Raw genomic sequence first — 14,375 nt, forward strand, 5'->3', positions numbered from 1 at the left:
TTAATGGAGGAAACATTGAGTTCCATTATTTCTTAAACCTACTGGATTTAACAGTTTGAATTGTTAAATTTAACAGTAACATTAGAAGACAAAAATAACCTTTAAAAATAATGAAAACATTTCTGCTTTTAAATGTGTAACAACAGTTCTTTTATATTCTCTGTTAAGGGTCACTAAGATACAAAGGGTTGGTTTTGATTAGGAATGATTTGATCTAATGCTTTATCTTGGTAAGAGATTCCACGTCTGACTGGAACTAGCTGCTTCTTTGAACCTACCTATCCCAAAGTAACAATGCCGAAGCCTGAGATGTTTCCTTACTAAGTCAGCGCAAGCACGCCAAGCTTATCTTCTGTTTGGATCTAATCAGGCATGCTGATCATGCTCAGGCAAGAACGGCTGCTGGGTGGAAAGATGTCACAGTATTTATTTTCTAGAATATGTCAAGTGGGTGACTTTAAATTTTTTTGTCGTTCTAATTATATATACTTGTCACAGTTTTGTTAATGCTTGGAATTTGATTGCTTATAGAAGGTGAGTTTATATAATAGAATTTTTCTAAATTAAACTGTCCCGCATTTTCTGTTAAACAGTATGTGATGAAATTAAACCGTACTATCACATATTTCATTGAGAAGTAAACCTAAGAGTCCTACAGCAAAAGCTATAGTAAAGCCTAAACGACCTACCTTCTCTTAGTTATTAGTATGAATAAATTGGAACAGATGAAAAGGTTTATTCTTTCTCACTCTCAAACGATATTGTCAGTAATTCTCATTTTCTTGGTTTGGGGGCAGACGGATGGGTAGGGTTTTGTGTGTGTGCGTGTGTGTGTGTGTGTGCATGCCTGTATGTGAGTGTAAGTGTGTTTGAGATTAATATACTCATCTTTTTTCCATAGTGCCTACCACAGCTGTGACAATAACTTCTTCAGCTGAGCTGTTCAAAACCACAGTATCAACCACAAGCACTACTTCTCAGAAAGGCCCCATGAGCACAACTGTAGCTGGATCACAGGAAGGAAGCAAAGGGACAAAACCACCTCCAGCAGTTTCTACAACCAAAATTCCACCTGTAACAAATATTTTTCCCCTGCCAGAGAGATTCTGTGAAGCATTAGACTCCAGGGGGATAAAGTGGCCTCAGACACAAAGGGGAATGATGGTTGAACGACCATGCCCCAAGGGAACAAGAGGTATTTTCTATAAAATACCATGCATACATTTTTCAATTTAGTAGTAGGTTCTGAATTACACTGATTTTATTCAAAGAAAGAGATGTTTACAGTAGCTAACTTTATTTTTATACTTTGGTAATATAACATCTATGGACAAAGTTTTTTGAACTGTAAAAGTCATTTAAGATCAGGCACTATAAATTACCTCTTCCTTTTGGAGACCTAGGTCAAGCCTGAGATTTTTGCCCCAGGACTCTAGTGAGTCTTCCTCACAGCTGCCTTTCTCATTATAAGCATCACTCTGGATGGGTCCCAAGAAAATCAAGGACTTTTCGTTTGTTTGTTGTAAATATATGATATTTCTATGCTGACTTCATATTTACCATTTATAATCTGCATTATACCTTTTTGTCAGTTATTGGCAAATACTTGCATTAGAGTTTATTCAAAATTTAACACGCAGAGCAGGATCATCATAGCTGATTTCCCGAATGTGTACAGAAAAATGGTTTCAATTTCACTACTGTTTTCTACATCTGTTGCAGGAACTGCTTCATATCTCTGCATGGTTTCCACTGGAACATGGAACCCTAAGGGCCCCGATCTTAGCAATTGTACTTCACACTGGGTGAATCAGCTGGCTCAGAAGGTTGGTTGGAACCTTTTAATATGACACATTGGTAATTTAGGGCTTTAACTTCTGACATAAATAATTTAGCTTTGTGTGTTAAAACCAGCTTTATTGCTCTTTGTTCAGTATAAAAGTGAAACAAAAATCATGCATAGTTTTGTCTGTAAACTGTTTATTGAAAGTTACATATGTTTGAGGGTATGCTGTTCTCTATGTTAAGCTTTTTAGTGAGTACATGCTTGTTAATTTCATCCATATTTAGTTCTCTTTCTTTTGATGTTCACAAGACAAACTGCATTGGGCTATTAAATTAAATATCATTACGTTTGCAACTGAATCCACAGAATGCAAGCAGATGTTTGTACCACACATGATTATGGTAGAATGAGTAAACTACTTTAATATTATGGTGTAATGCAGTTCCATTTTATATTCTCCTCCATCTACCTTTTTGACGAATAAACATTAGATAATAACCCTCAGTATCATGCTGATTACATACTGATTTAAATTCTGGATCATTGGAATAAATAAGACTTTAAAATAACAATTCTAAATGGTTGCACTGAAATTGGAGAACTGGCTGAAAATTTTTAGAAAGGATTTTTTGTTTGTTTCTTTTAAATGTCTGATTCTGCATTTTGTGTGTCTGTGTTGATCTAAGAGCCTAGAATCTTTTAAGATGAAGAGAAAGTTATCGGTCTCAGTTAGTTGAAGAATTAGACATTTGCAAATAATTTCTTCACCACAATAAATATACTCAAAGAGAACTGGAAGCCGTAAACAGAACAGAAAATTAAACTGAGATAATAAAAATTGTCATTTCAGATCAGAAGTGGAGAAAATGCTGCTAGTCTTGCCAATGAACTGGCTAAACATACGAAAGGGCCAGTGTTTGCTGGGGATGTAAGTTCTTCTGTGAGATTGATGGAGCAGTTGGTGGACATTCTTGATGCACAGCTGCAGGAACTGAAACCTAATGAAAAAGATTCAGCTGGACGGAGTTATAACAAGGTAGGGAGAACTCTTGTTATTTTTGAATTAAACACTTGGTACGGCAGCTCTTATAGCAGTTGAGAGCCAAATCTCTGGCTCCCAGACATATACCTAGAAGAAAAATTTCTAATTTGATTCATTTCCCAAGGAAGAATTACAGTTGAGAAAGGAGCAGTGTGCCCTGTCCTCCCAAAAAAAGTGTAAATGATGTTAATTACCTGAGAGAGATCTTAGTTGGTGGCAAAATTTATCCATCTGATTGTGGTCAGAACTGTCACTTTATAATGCATTATCTGCACTTGGAGATTATGTTATACAGTTGATATACTTTGCATGCTAATATATGGAACTCTTACAGTTGCAGCAAAATTGTGACGCATATAGGACTATTAGCCCGCAGCTTTCGGAAGAAGGACAAGTTGCCCTCTCCAGGAATATATTGTATCAGTACCATTAATTTTTCCTGCTATGACAAAAGTTTGATTGTTACTTTTCACCACACTATAAGTGTTTACATTAGTTTATAGGAACCCAAAATCTGTGCCTAATGTGGTTCTACCTGGTTAAAATAATTGACTTTTTTTCCTGCAGAATATATTATGTCTCTTTTTGTCAACATATTTTGGATTAGTATGCTTATAAAATATAATAAAAAACTGTAAATAAACAGGTTTTGGTAGTCAGTGCAGACTGAGACTCCAGAGGACTGCCACATATAAACTTTGCGCTCTGGAACACCAGCTTAACTTTTGAGGATTTCTTCTTTCCTCATTTTCAGCAGATAAAAATCTAACCTCTGATTTTCTTTTCTTTTACTTAAAAGCTCCAAAAACGAGAGAAGACATGCAGGGCTTACCTTAAGGTATCTCTCCTGTGCTGTCACCCTGCTTTCTCCCTTCTTCAGCTACCTGCCACGCTTTATCATCTTGCTGCATGATCCAATGTATTTCAGTCTTTGATAATTATATAATGTGCCCCATATCAGCTGTACAAATGTTGGCTTTTCACAGGTATATTACTCTCAGAATAAGCAAATAATTTACTTTTGATAATTTTTGCTGTTTTTCCATTCATCCAAAAGTACACGAATTTTAATGAAATATCCTCTTAATTGGAAAGTAATTATATAGTCTCTTTGTTTCCTGTTGTCATCTCTGTGGATTAAAAAACAATTTGAGTGAAACAGCTATGATATATTCTTGGCAGTTTATCATATCAAAGACTGTATAGTCATAATGTATGTGCATGAAAAAGTCACTGCTTTCTTTGTGATATACTCAAATAGGCTTTGTTCTGAAATTTTTAGGAGTCATTTCTAGAATCAAGTTGATACAGGGATGGGTTACTAGAAAAGAAACACAAATAATTTGGCTGTGATATCTGTATATGATACATTCTGGGTTTTATCAAGCTAATAGGAACAGAAAGCCACTGTTTAGCTCACAATCCCTGTCCACTCCAGCCGGGTTTTCTCCCTGGTCTATCCAAGTAATAGGAAACATGCTGAGACTAATAGTGGAATTACGCCGTACTAGTTCTGTGTGATAGATCAAAATCATAATACCAAATTGCATTTTGTTTTCTTCTGTGAATTTTAGAAGTTCCTTTTGCAGAGATAGTTATTTTCTAACCTTATTCTTCAGGGGACCATAACCATGGTAAATCAAACCTTGAAGAACGAATCCATATATTGTGACAACAAAACAAAAGAACTTTTGTAGTTTCTTAGATTAGAGATTATTAAAAAGCCATGACTTCACTAATTTTGATTGGCAAAGTCTAGAAAAAAATGATGTCTCACTAGTTAATATTAGACACTATTGAACCTGAAAACTTTAAAAAAAAGGTAGTAGGAAAGTCTGTTTTTAGGTAATACTGTTCTGAGAGTCCCCTTTTAGCCTGTTTAATAGGGGCAAAGAAATAACTGCTGAAGTTTACAGAACTTCTTAAACTTCAATGATCAGTTCACTTTTAAGATATTAGTTAATGTATGAAATGTAATAATTGTTATGTTGCCCAGGACATACATCTCAGTTGGAATAGAATAGCTTTTTTTTTGTCCTTTGGCAGGAAGAGACTACTTCAGGAATATGATTAGCCTAATGATCATTTTGATCCCACTAGACAAATACAAATAGTCATAAATAAGGAGTGTTTCATGTTAATAAAAGCATGCCATCAGAAAGTTATGTGTATATGGAGTAAATTTCAGCATGACCTTAATTTCTGACCAGTGTCATTTTCAGTATGTTTCAAATGAGCTTTTCTGTTCAGATAAGGCTAATACAACTCTTTAAATTACAAATCAGAAGCTGCCTTACACTATGCAAATGAAGCAAGTTCCCACTTTGTGACAGAGGATTCATTTGTAACTTAGATTAGAGAGAGGCTCCAGTCTGTATTTCTTGGTGACTAATGAATCTGGCCTCTGCAGACCAATTTCTATTCCACTCTAGTTAATGGCTGCAGCAGTATCAGTGTGAACATTTTGACTATTCTATTTCCCATTAAAGGGAGAAAAAAAAGCCTTTAACACCACTTGGAAGTATCTTCCACCTGCCAGGAAGGTCGTGGTGGCTCACAAGGCAGACAGAACAAGGATATTAAGATGGATTAAACTAATTAATCTTATTCTGACAGTAGCCTCAAACAACTTTTCCCCCATTCATATAGTACCTCACACCAGCAATTTTTATTGTTGTTCTTTTTGTACAATGTGTGTTCTTTTTCTTTAGTGATTACCAATAGATCAAACCTATGTGTTTATGGGACTAATGACACATTATGACTGGGTGAATGGAATAGAATAAATAAACTTAATGTTTCAGCTTTTCAATGCATAGTTGAGGGTGTAGCTGCAGAGCATATAAGTGTAAGAGTCTGCCTTCAGTTGATTAACTGAGTTGTATTTTATTTACTGTTATTTTGTGTAGCAATAAATATAAACCTACATATGTGAATATTTACAACTTGGATGTTTATGAAGAGTTTATTCTATTTTCCTGTTTTTGTCAACTTATCAATGTAGGCTTTAATTTTGATTCTTTTCTTTATCCCTTTAAAAGCAGATCATTGTTGATGAATTAAAGTATATGCTCAAGTGTTGTTTTTTTTTTTAGCTGAACAGAGAATTGGAAGAGTGAACATGTTCACAGATAATTTATGAACTTTATTACCACCTTGGCTTTTTTTTTACAAATGATAATGGGTAGACAATGTCTATATGGAATAATTTTGGTTACTATTTTAGTTCAGATTCCAAAAAATAATACAGTTTAATTTTCAAGGTTACATATTAGTCTGTGCCAAAGACCTTAGTATTTTTGGTTTAGAATATTCAAGTCTTGCGATTATAACTATAGAACGACTTTAGTAGTTTTGACTCTACCTGTAAGAGTAATGTCTCAGAGCTGACACAGGTGGTTGTCAACTGTCAACACTTAAGGTGTGATTACATAAATAGAAACAACCCACCTTTCTACACTTACTCTTTATAATCAAATAACAGTCTGTTAATCTTCAGCTAGTCTTGTTTTAAACTGGTCCAGGTATATTTTAAGTTGACCAGATATATGTTGTCTAGGTGTTCTTGCATCTTGAAGGAAGAGTAAATCATGATAGATAAATATTATAGTTGTCACTCTTCAGTGACTGAAAATCACTTTCACTCCAAAAGAAGTCAAACCTAATGATAGTTTCCTAATGGATATAGGCAATAGTTGACACAGTGGACAACCTTCTGAGACCTGAAGCTTTGGAATCATGGAAACATATGAATTCTTCTGAACAAGCACATACTGCAACAATGTTACTGGATACATTGGAAGAAGGAGCTTTTGTCCTAGCTGACAATCTTTTAGAACCAACAAGGGTCTCAATGCCCACAGAAAATATTGGTAAGTGAATCTACTGTCAAGTTTAACTTTGATTTAGAATGTACATATCTAAGAGGATGATGTTTCCATTCTGAATCTGTTATTTCTCAGTGCCATACTTCTTTTTTGTCAAGTTATTTTTGTCTGTTAGCAAGAGAAATTATTGATCACTCTTTCTAAAATAAATGCAAAAGCCAAACTCTATGTTTTACAAGTTGGTTTTATGTGTGTGTGTTTTTTCCAATTGAAAAATCATTAACGAAAAACTGTAAGAATGCTTAATACCAGAGTGTAGATTTTTTAAGTAATGAAAGTGCTTGCTATGAAACTATGGCAAATGCTTTACCGTTTTATATAACATGTTCCTAATGAACTTAAATTACTTTATGGAATGTATTCTCTCAGTCAAATATTTTAGCACACAGAAATTGAGTCAAATATTTATATTAAACATAACTGCCTTCAGGTCGAAAATGTGGTCACTGAACTACATTTTCCACAATGCAGAACATCCATGCTTCATAGATTGCAGAATAGCTACTGATAGTTTTGAAGCATAATTTTGAATTCAGATGCTACCACTGAGAGGCAGGAATTCACTTGAGAAAAATATTTGAAAGACATACAGCAAAATGTTATTAGTTTAGGTTTGAACAATTTAGAATTGTTAATTATTCAGTGAGGTTAAATTTAGATGAAGTTAACAATATACCTTAGTGAAGTAAAAAGCTTCCCAAGCATAAATGTGAAAGAACCGGGACCAGACTCCTTTTCTGTCAGAAGTAGTGCTAACTACTAATGAAGATTAGGGCAGCAGATACTGAATGAAGACTTGTTATCTGGGATGCCATGTGTTAATGCCTAATTATGCCTTATTGTGCCTGCCTAAGTCATGGGACTTTATATCAGAAATGCAGAACAAAGGAATATATAGAAGAAATGGACATAAATCAAATTGACACACTTATATTTGAATTCAAACCCTTAAATTTATTTTACGTAAGTGATTTTTAAACTTACGTAAAATAAGAAATGAAGTATTAAAAAAAATTTTTTTTTTTTACTTTGAGGTTTGGGAATAGAAAATCAGTAATTACTAAAGTGGCATATTATGGCATCAATTTGTTTTCTAAATAGTCTAAAAGTTATTTTTAAAAAACCCTAAAATGTCCTTCTTCTGCCTCTTCAATTTTGCAAGAAAATTGGATGGACCAGGTTCACAGCTATGCTCCCATCAACCTTACATATTTAGAACACACTGTGGTTATAGATCGAAGATATTTTTATCCAAGTTTGAGATATATTCTAAACAATTAAATGTGCAGGAATATATTTTTTCTAGTACCTATGTTTTTCAGAGTTCTAAAGGATTCTTTTTTTTTTTTTTTTTCTTTTTGCTGGGCACAGTGGCTCATGCATATAATCCTAACACTTTGGGAGGCTGAGGTGGGCAAATTGCTTGAGCTCAGGAGTTTAAGGCCCAGCCTGGGCAACATGGTGAAACCCCGTCTTTACAAAAAAATACACCAAAAAAAAAAAGAAAAGAATAGCAGGACACAGTGATGCATGCCTGTAATCCCAGCTGCTTGGGAGGCTGAGGTGGGAGGATCTCCTAAGCCCAGAGAGGGAGAGGTTGCAGCAAGCTGAGCTCACACCACTGAATTCCACCTTGAATGACAGAGTGAGACTTCATCTCAAAAAATAAATGATAATTAAATAAAACTAAAGGATTTTTTTCATTTTTTTTTCATTTTTATGGAGAGACTGGCATCTCTAAAATAATGCCTGAGATTTACTAGTCTAAATGCTGATTACCCAAGAATTATCAATATGAAAATCATTTTATGGCTAGGTGCAGTGGCTCACACCTGTAATCCCAGCACTTTGGGAGGCTAAGGCTGACAGATCTCTGATATCAGCAGTTCGAAACCAGCCTGGTCAACACGGTGAAATCCCATCTTAAAAATACAAAAAAATTGGGAGGCCCAGGCAGGCAGATTACCAGAGGTCAGAAGTTCAAGACTAGCCTGCACAACATGGCAAAACCCTGTCTCTACTAAACATACAAAAAATTAGCTGGGCGTGGTGGTGGTTACCTGTAATCTCAGCTATTCAGGAGGCTGAGGCAGGAGAATCACTTGAACCAGGGAGATGGAGCTTGCAGTGAGCCAAGATCTCACCATTTCACTCCAGCCTGGGAGACAATAGTGAGACTTGGTCTCAAAAAAAAAAAAGTCATTTTACATATAATAATAGTTATGTCTCTTTTATTTCCAATATATAAACAGTTTTGTTTTGTTTAGTTTTTTTGTGGGGGAGAAGGGCCCTGATTTAGTATGAGGAAAACATTCACCTTTTTCCTAGGACTTGTCTTGTTCTCTTTTCAGACATGAGGACTAAAATAGCCTGTTATTTCTCTGTGTTCTCACTCCCTTGAGGATATGGCTATAATGTCTTAGGTTATTAAACCAATTTGATTTCCCTCCTTAGTGATTTCTTCTTAAATCTTTGATTTACCCTTATAATATATGACTCCATAAAAATGATATAATTTTATCTATTTTTATATCTGATGGTGAAATTCAAAAAACTTGAAGGTATAATTTCAAATATGCAATAAAGAGCACCTGTTTTAAGTGTATAGTTTGATGGAGTATGGCAATTATACAACCTTATAATCATCAGCATGGTGAAATTTCTGTAACCTCAAATGGGCTCTTCATGCTCCTGTCCAGTCACTCTCCTCTGACCCTAGCCCTAAACACATTAGAAACCACTGATGTGCTTTCTATCCATGTAGATTAGTTTTGCTTTTTCTAGATCTTCAGTTGAGTGGAATTATACAGTATGTAATACTCTTTTTGATCCTGTTGCTTTTATGCAGAGGAATATTTTTGAGATTTATCCACATACATGGGAGTGTCCATAGTTTAATTCTTTATATTGCTGAGTATTATCCATTGTGAAGATATACCACAATTTGTGTATCTACTCACTTGTTAGACATTTGAATTTTTTCCCACTTTTTGGCTGCCATTATTCCAAGTGGTTGTACCATATTAAACTTGAACTACAGCATAATGTGAATTCCAGTTGCTTCACATCCTCACCAGTATTTAGGGTTGGCAGTCATTTCATTTTCATTGGTTGGTAGTGGCATCTCACTGTGGGTTTATTTCACATTTCTGTGATTACTAAGTAACATTTTACTGATAACCTCTTTTGATGTGTTTATTGACCATTCAAATATCTTTTTGTGAAGTGTTTGTTTATATCTTTTGGCCTTTTTTAATTGAGTTGCTTGTCTCATTTAATGAATTATAAAGATTCTTCATATATTCTTAATGTAAGTCTTTTTGTCAAATATACAAATTCTGAATATTTTCCCTGCAGTATGTGACTTTATTTTCTTTATATCTTGGGAAGAGCAGAAGTTTTAAATTTTGATTTTAAAAATTCCCCTTACTGAGCTTTAGCAACATCTGGCTAATCCTGTTCCACTTACTCCTCTCACTGTTGTAGTATTTTAAAGCAAATTGTAAAATCCTATCGTGATTACTGTAAGAAATTTTATATCTATGTATCCCATACTCTTTAAAAACCACAATACCATTATCACGCTTTAAAAAAAAAAAAATATTTCAATAGATAACAAAAGTGTGTTCACATGTTCTTAATTTTTATAAATTTATTAATACTTGGTTGAAACTAGGATACAAGTTCAAGTGATAAATCTGATAGATCTGTCAGTTGAGTATTTTTTTTTTTTTGAGACGGAGTTTGGCTGTTGTTGGCTCTTGTTGCCTAGGTTGGAGTGCAATAGTGCAGTCTCAGCTCGCTGCAACCTCCGCCTCCCAGGTTCAAGTGATTCTCCTGCCTTAGCCTCCCAAGCAACTGGGATTACAGGCACTCACCACCACGCCCAGCTACTTTTGTATTTTAGGTGGAGATGGGGTTTTACCTTATTGGTTAGTCTGGTCACACACTCCTGACCTGAGGTGATCTGCCAGCCTCAGTCTCCCAAAGTGCTGTGATTACAGGTGTGAGCCACCATGCCCTGCCAAGTATCTTTTAATTAAAAGTTATGTCTCCTTGCATGTTAAAAAAATATTTTTTTAATGTTCTTTATTTTTCTTGAGGAAGTCAGGTGGGTGATTTGTCCTGTAGACTTTGTCACATTCTGGGTTTGGCTTCTTTCATCCGCAGTACATCATTTAACTCTGCCTGGTATAAAGATGGTTAGATCTAGAGGCGTGATCATGCTAGGTTTGACTTTTTGGTTTTCTAATTTAACAAGAACTTTCTATTGCGTCATATCAACACATAATCTTTGGTTTTATTTTCTTGTGATTTTCAGATTGATTCCATGGTTTAGATGTTATCAGCCTGATCCATCTGTTATAAAGTTCCCTTTTATTTATTGTCTTTTTTTTTTTTTTTTACTTTTTTTTGAGCCATAATCTTCCTCTCTTTCCCAGGCTGGAGTTCAGTGGCATGATCTTGGCTCACTACAACTTCCATCTCCCAGGTTCAAGTGATTCTCCTGCCTCAGCCTTTTGAGAAGCTGGGATTACAGGTGCCTGCCATGATGCCTTGCTACTTTTTATATTTTTAGTAGAGACAGGGTGTCACCATGATGGCCAGGCTGGTCTTGAATTCCTGATCAGGTGATACACCCACCTTAGCCTCCCAAAGTGCTGGGATTACAGACGTGAACTACCACACCCAGCCTTATTTATAGTTTTAATGAGCTGAGTAGCCAACTTGATTTTTATCAACACTTTAGACTTAGTTAGATTGTGGTAACAAAAACTCCAAAGTCCCAGCTGCTTACAACAACAAGGGTTTACTACTCCTTCCTGTTGCATAAATGTTGAGGCTGGGCTTCAGCTCTGCTTCCTGTCATCTTCATTTCTGCTCCATGTTGTTTTTTTTCTGGGACCCAGGCTCATGGAGCAGCCCCTGCCCATTAAGGTGCAGATCTCCCAGCAGAGGTCATAGTTGTTCCTCTTTCCTCTCATTACAGGCACTACTTGCTGAGGAATTTGAAACAAAGAAAGAGAAATATATTAAAATCCTGTCTACAGTATTGGCTTAGTGAGGCTCTGAATGGTTCTCCAATGAACCAAGTGTATTCCTGTTCAGAAAATCTATTGAATAAGGCAGATATAATTTCAAGCATACAGGAAGTACAGAGGATAGCATAACATCTGGGACCAGTTATCCAGCTGAGCCACATATTGGTATTTTACTATATTTGCTTCGGATTTTTTTGGAAAAAGAAAATCATAGATATTGTGGAAGTTCCCAGGATTTGATATGATCAGGAAGGAGGTAGCTGTCATCTTTACTATTTAGCATTAATAAGCTTAAAAATTTTGCTTTGTAAGTGTATATATTGAGAGCTTCATGTTTTTAACATTAATTTCACACTATAAATGTAATTGTATAATTTTCTTCTTTTTTTTTTTTGATACGGAGTTTCATTCTTATCCACTCTAGAGTGTAATAGCATGATCTTGGCTCACTGCAACCTCCACTTCCTGCGTTCAAGCAGTTCTCTTTCTTCAGACTCCCAAGTAGCTGAGACTATGGACATGTTGTCACTATGCCTGGCTAATTTTTTTGTATTTTTAGTAGAGATGGGGTTTCACCATTTTGGCAAGGCTAGTCTCGAACTCGCAACCCTCAGGTGATATGTCCACCTCAGACTCCCAAAGTGTTCAGATTATAGGCATGAGATACCACGTATGACCATAATTGTATAACTTATATTTATATATGCTGACATACATATCTGTAGTTCATTTGATCTATTTTTCTAAGAATGCACCAGGATTATTATACTGCTGATAGACATTTTAGTGGCTTCCACTTTTTTGCTGATACAAGGAAAACTGTAATGAAAGTTTTTTATGCCTTCTTCCTCCAATGTGTGCCTTTCTAGACATACACACACACATACATTTGTGTGCATGTGTGTGCACACACATGTAGAAATAGTTTTTGAGCAGTAGAGCGTATCCTCCTTAAGCTTTACTAAATACTGCCAAATTGTTCTCTACCTTCTTTTACCAGTTTACTTTTTCACCAGTAATACCATTACTAGTTTTGCAAACACTTTATTAATGACATAAATTTTGTCAATCTAAGGAATTCAAATTGGTTGCATTATTGTTTAATTTAATTAAGCAATTTTCTGGTTGCTTCATGTTGTTTTTTGTTTTTTAACAGATTTATTACCTATGTCGGTTTTCTTTCATATGAATTTGTTATCCACAACTTTGTCCTGTTTGATTTTTTTTCTTTATACTTCTATGTATACGGGACACTAATCCTGTGAAGATTATATAGTTTACAGACATTCTGTTTGGGCTTTCTTTTTTTATCTTTTTATACTGAATCTGTTGTTTTACATAATAAGTCAGATTTATCAGTCTATTCTTTTAGGGTTGGTACTCTTGGTATCTTGTTTAAGAAATATTTTCCTTTTGGCTTCCTACTTAGGAAAACTTTCTCTACGTTGAGTTTATAAGGATCTTATACATCCCTTGTAAATGATAAACCTCTGCCTTTTTACAGTTATATCTTTAATCTATCTGAAATTTATTTTTAATTATGATAATATGAGAGAGGTAGCTACTTTGATTTTTCCCCATGTGAATAACCAGTTACTTGTATATGTTCAGTGCGTAATCCATTTTGCCCCTAATGATTTGAAATGATATCTTATATGTTAGCAGTATCTATTATTTGCATCTGTTGAGCCTTTCAATCTTGCTCCTTGAGAAACTGCTTTGGCTGCTTTTTGGCGTGTCTCTTCTATATGAATTTTTAAATCAGTGGGTCAAGTTTCAGACACAAAAATCTTGTTGGACTTTTGATTAAAATTCGACTGAGTTTGTAGATTGATTTTGAAAGAGGTGCCTGATTAAACTGTTGCATTCTCCCAAATCAGGCCGTTACGTATCTCTTCATTTTTTCTTAGGGCTTCTTATAAAGTTATGTATTTTCCCTATTTTTAGTGTCTTGCACTTTTTAAGAATTAGGTTTATTCTTAGATAACTTATACTTCTTGTTTTTATTATAAATATCACTTTTAAAATTATATATTCTAATTGTTTGTTGTTTGGTGTATAGAAACAATTGATTTTGCTCATAGCAGCCTTGCTAAATTCTTAGTACTTCTGATAATTTATCATTAGAGTCCCTCATGATTACTATGCAGTTAATTGTGTTTACTGTGAATAATACTTGTTTGTTTCTTTATACCTTTTATTTACTTTTCTTAAATTACTAAGCTAGATCCTCTAGTACAGTGCTAAGAAAAACCTGTGATAGAGATCATTTTGACTTTAAAAGGGGTGCTTCTAGAGTTTTACACTATAGTTTGCTGTATAGGTTTTGGATACATAAAGGTTTAGCCTTTATCTGATAAGAAAACTTTTATCTGGTCAAGGAATTTTTCTTTTAATTCCTATTTTTTTGTAAAGATTTTTTTACATTAAATGGTTGTTGAAATTTATTCTTTTTTGTGAATACTTTTTAAAAATGTATTTGACAAATTATAGGAATATATTTTCTAATGTATTAATTTCTCTATGCCTTTTTATAACCTAATTTAGTAATTAATTTGTTCAGGATATTGTAAAGTGTATGTATATTTTATTAAAGATTTTCTGCATCATTTTAATGA

At 34.5% G+C, this 14,375-nt stretch overlaps 1 protein-coding gene across 50 annotated transcripts in view; it reads left to right on the plus strand.

Annotated features, from left to right (window-relative positions):
- Positions 1 to 14,375, plus strand: part of ADGRL2 (adhesion G protein-coupled receptor L2) — a 678,326-nt gene that overhangs the window by 635,547 nt on the left and 28,404 nt on the right. For 28 of the 50 annotated variants that reach the window (XM_078332297.1, XM_078332298.1, XM_078332318.1 and 25 more), the window contains 5 exons: positions 902 to 1,195; positions 1,723 to 1,826; positions 2,637 to 2,822; positions 3,628 to 3,666; positions 6,517 to 6,700. In XM_078332297.1, the coding sequence (XP_078188423.1) occupies positions 902 to 1,195; positions 1,723 to 1,826; positions 2,637 to 2,822; positions 3,628 to 3,666; positions 6,517 to 6,700 (807 nt within the window). The remainder of the gene's footprint in view (positions 1 to 901; positions 1,196 to 1,722; positions 1,827 to 2,636; positions 2,823 to 3,627; positions 3,667 to 6,516; positions 6,701 to 14,375) is intronic. The other 22 variants (XM_078332303.1, XM_078332306.1, XM_054236484.2 and 19 more) reach the window with 3 other exon arrangements.

The sequence above is a fragment of the Callithrix jacchus genome, chromosome 7, assembly GCF_049354715.1.
Source record: "Callithrix jacchus isolate 240 chromosome 7, calJac240_pri, whole genome shotgun sequence".
Classification (NCBI taxonomy): Eukaryota; Metazoa; Chordata; class Mammalia; order Primates; family Cebidae; genus Callithrix; species Callithrix jacchus.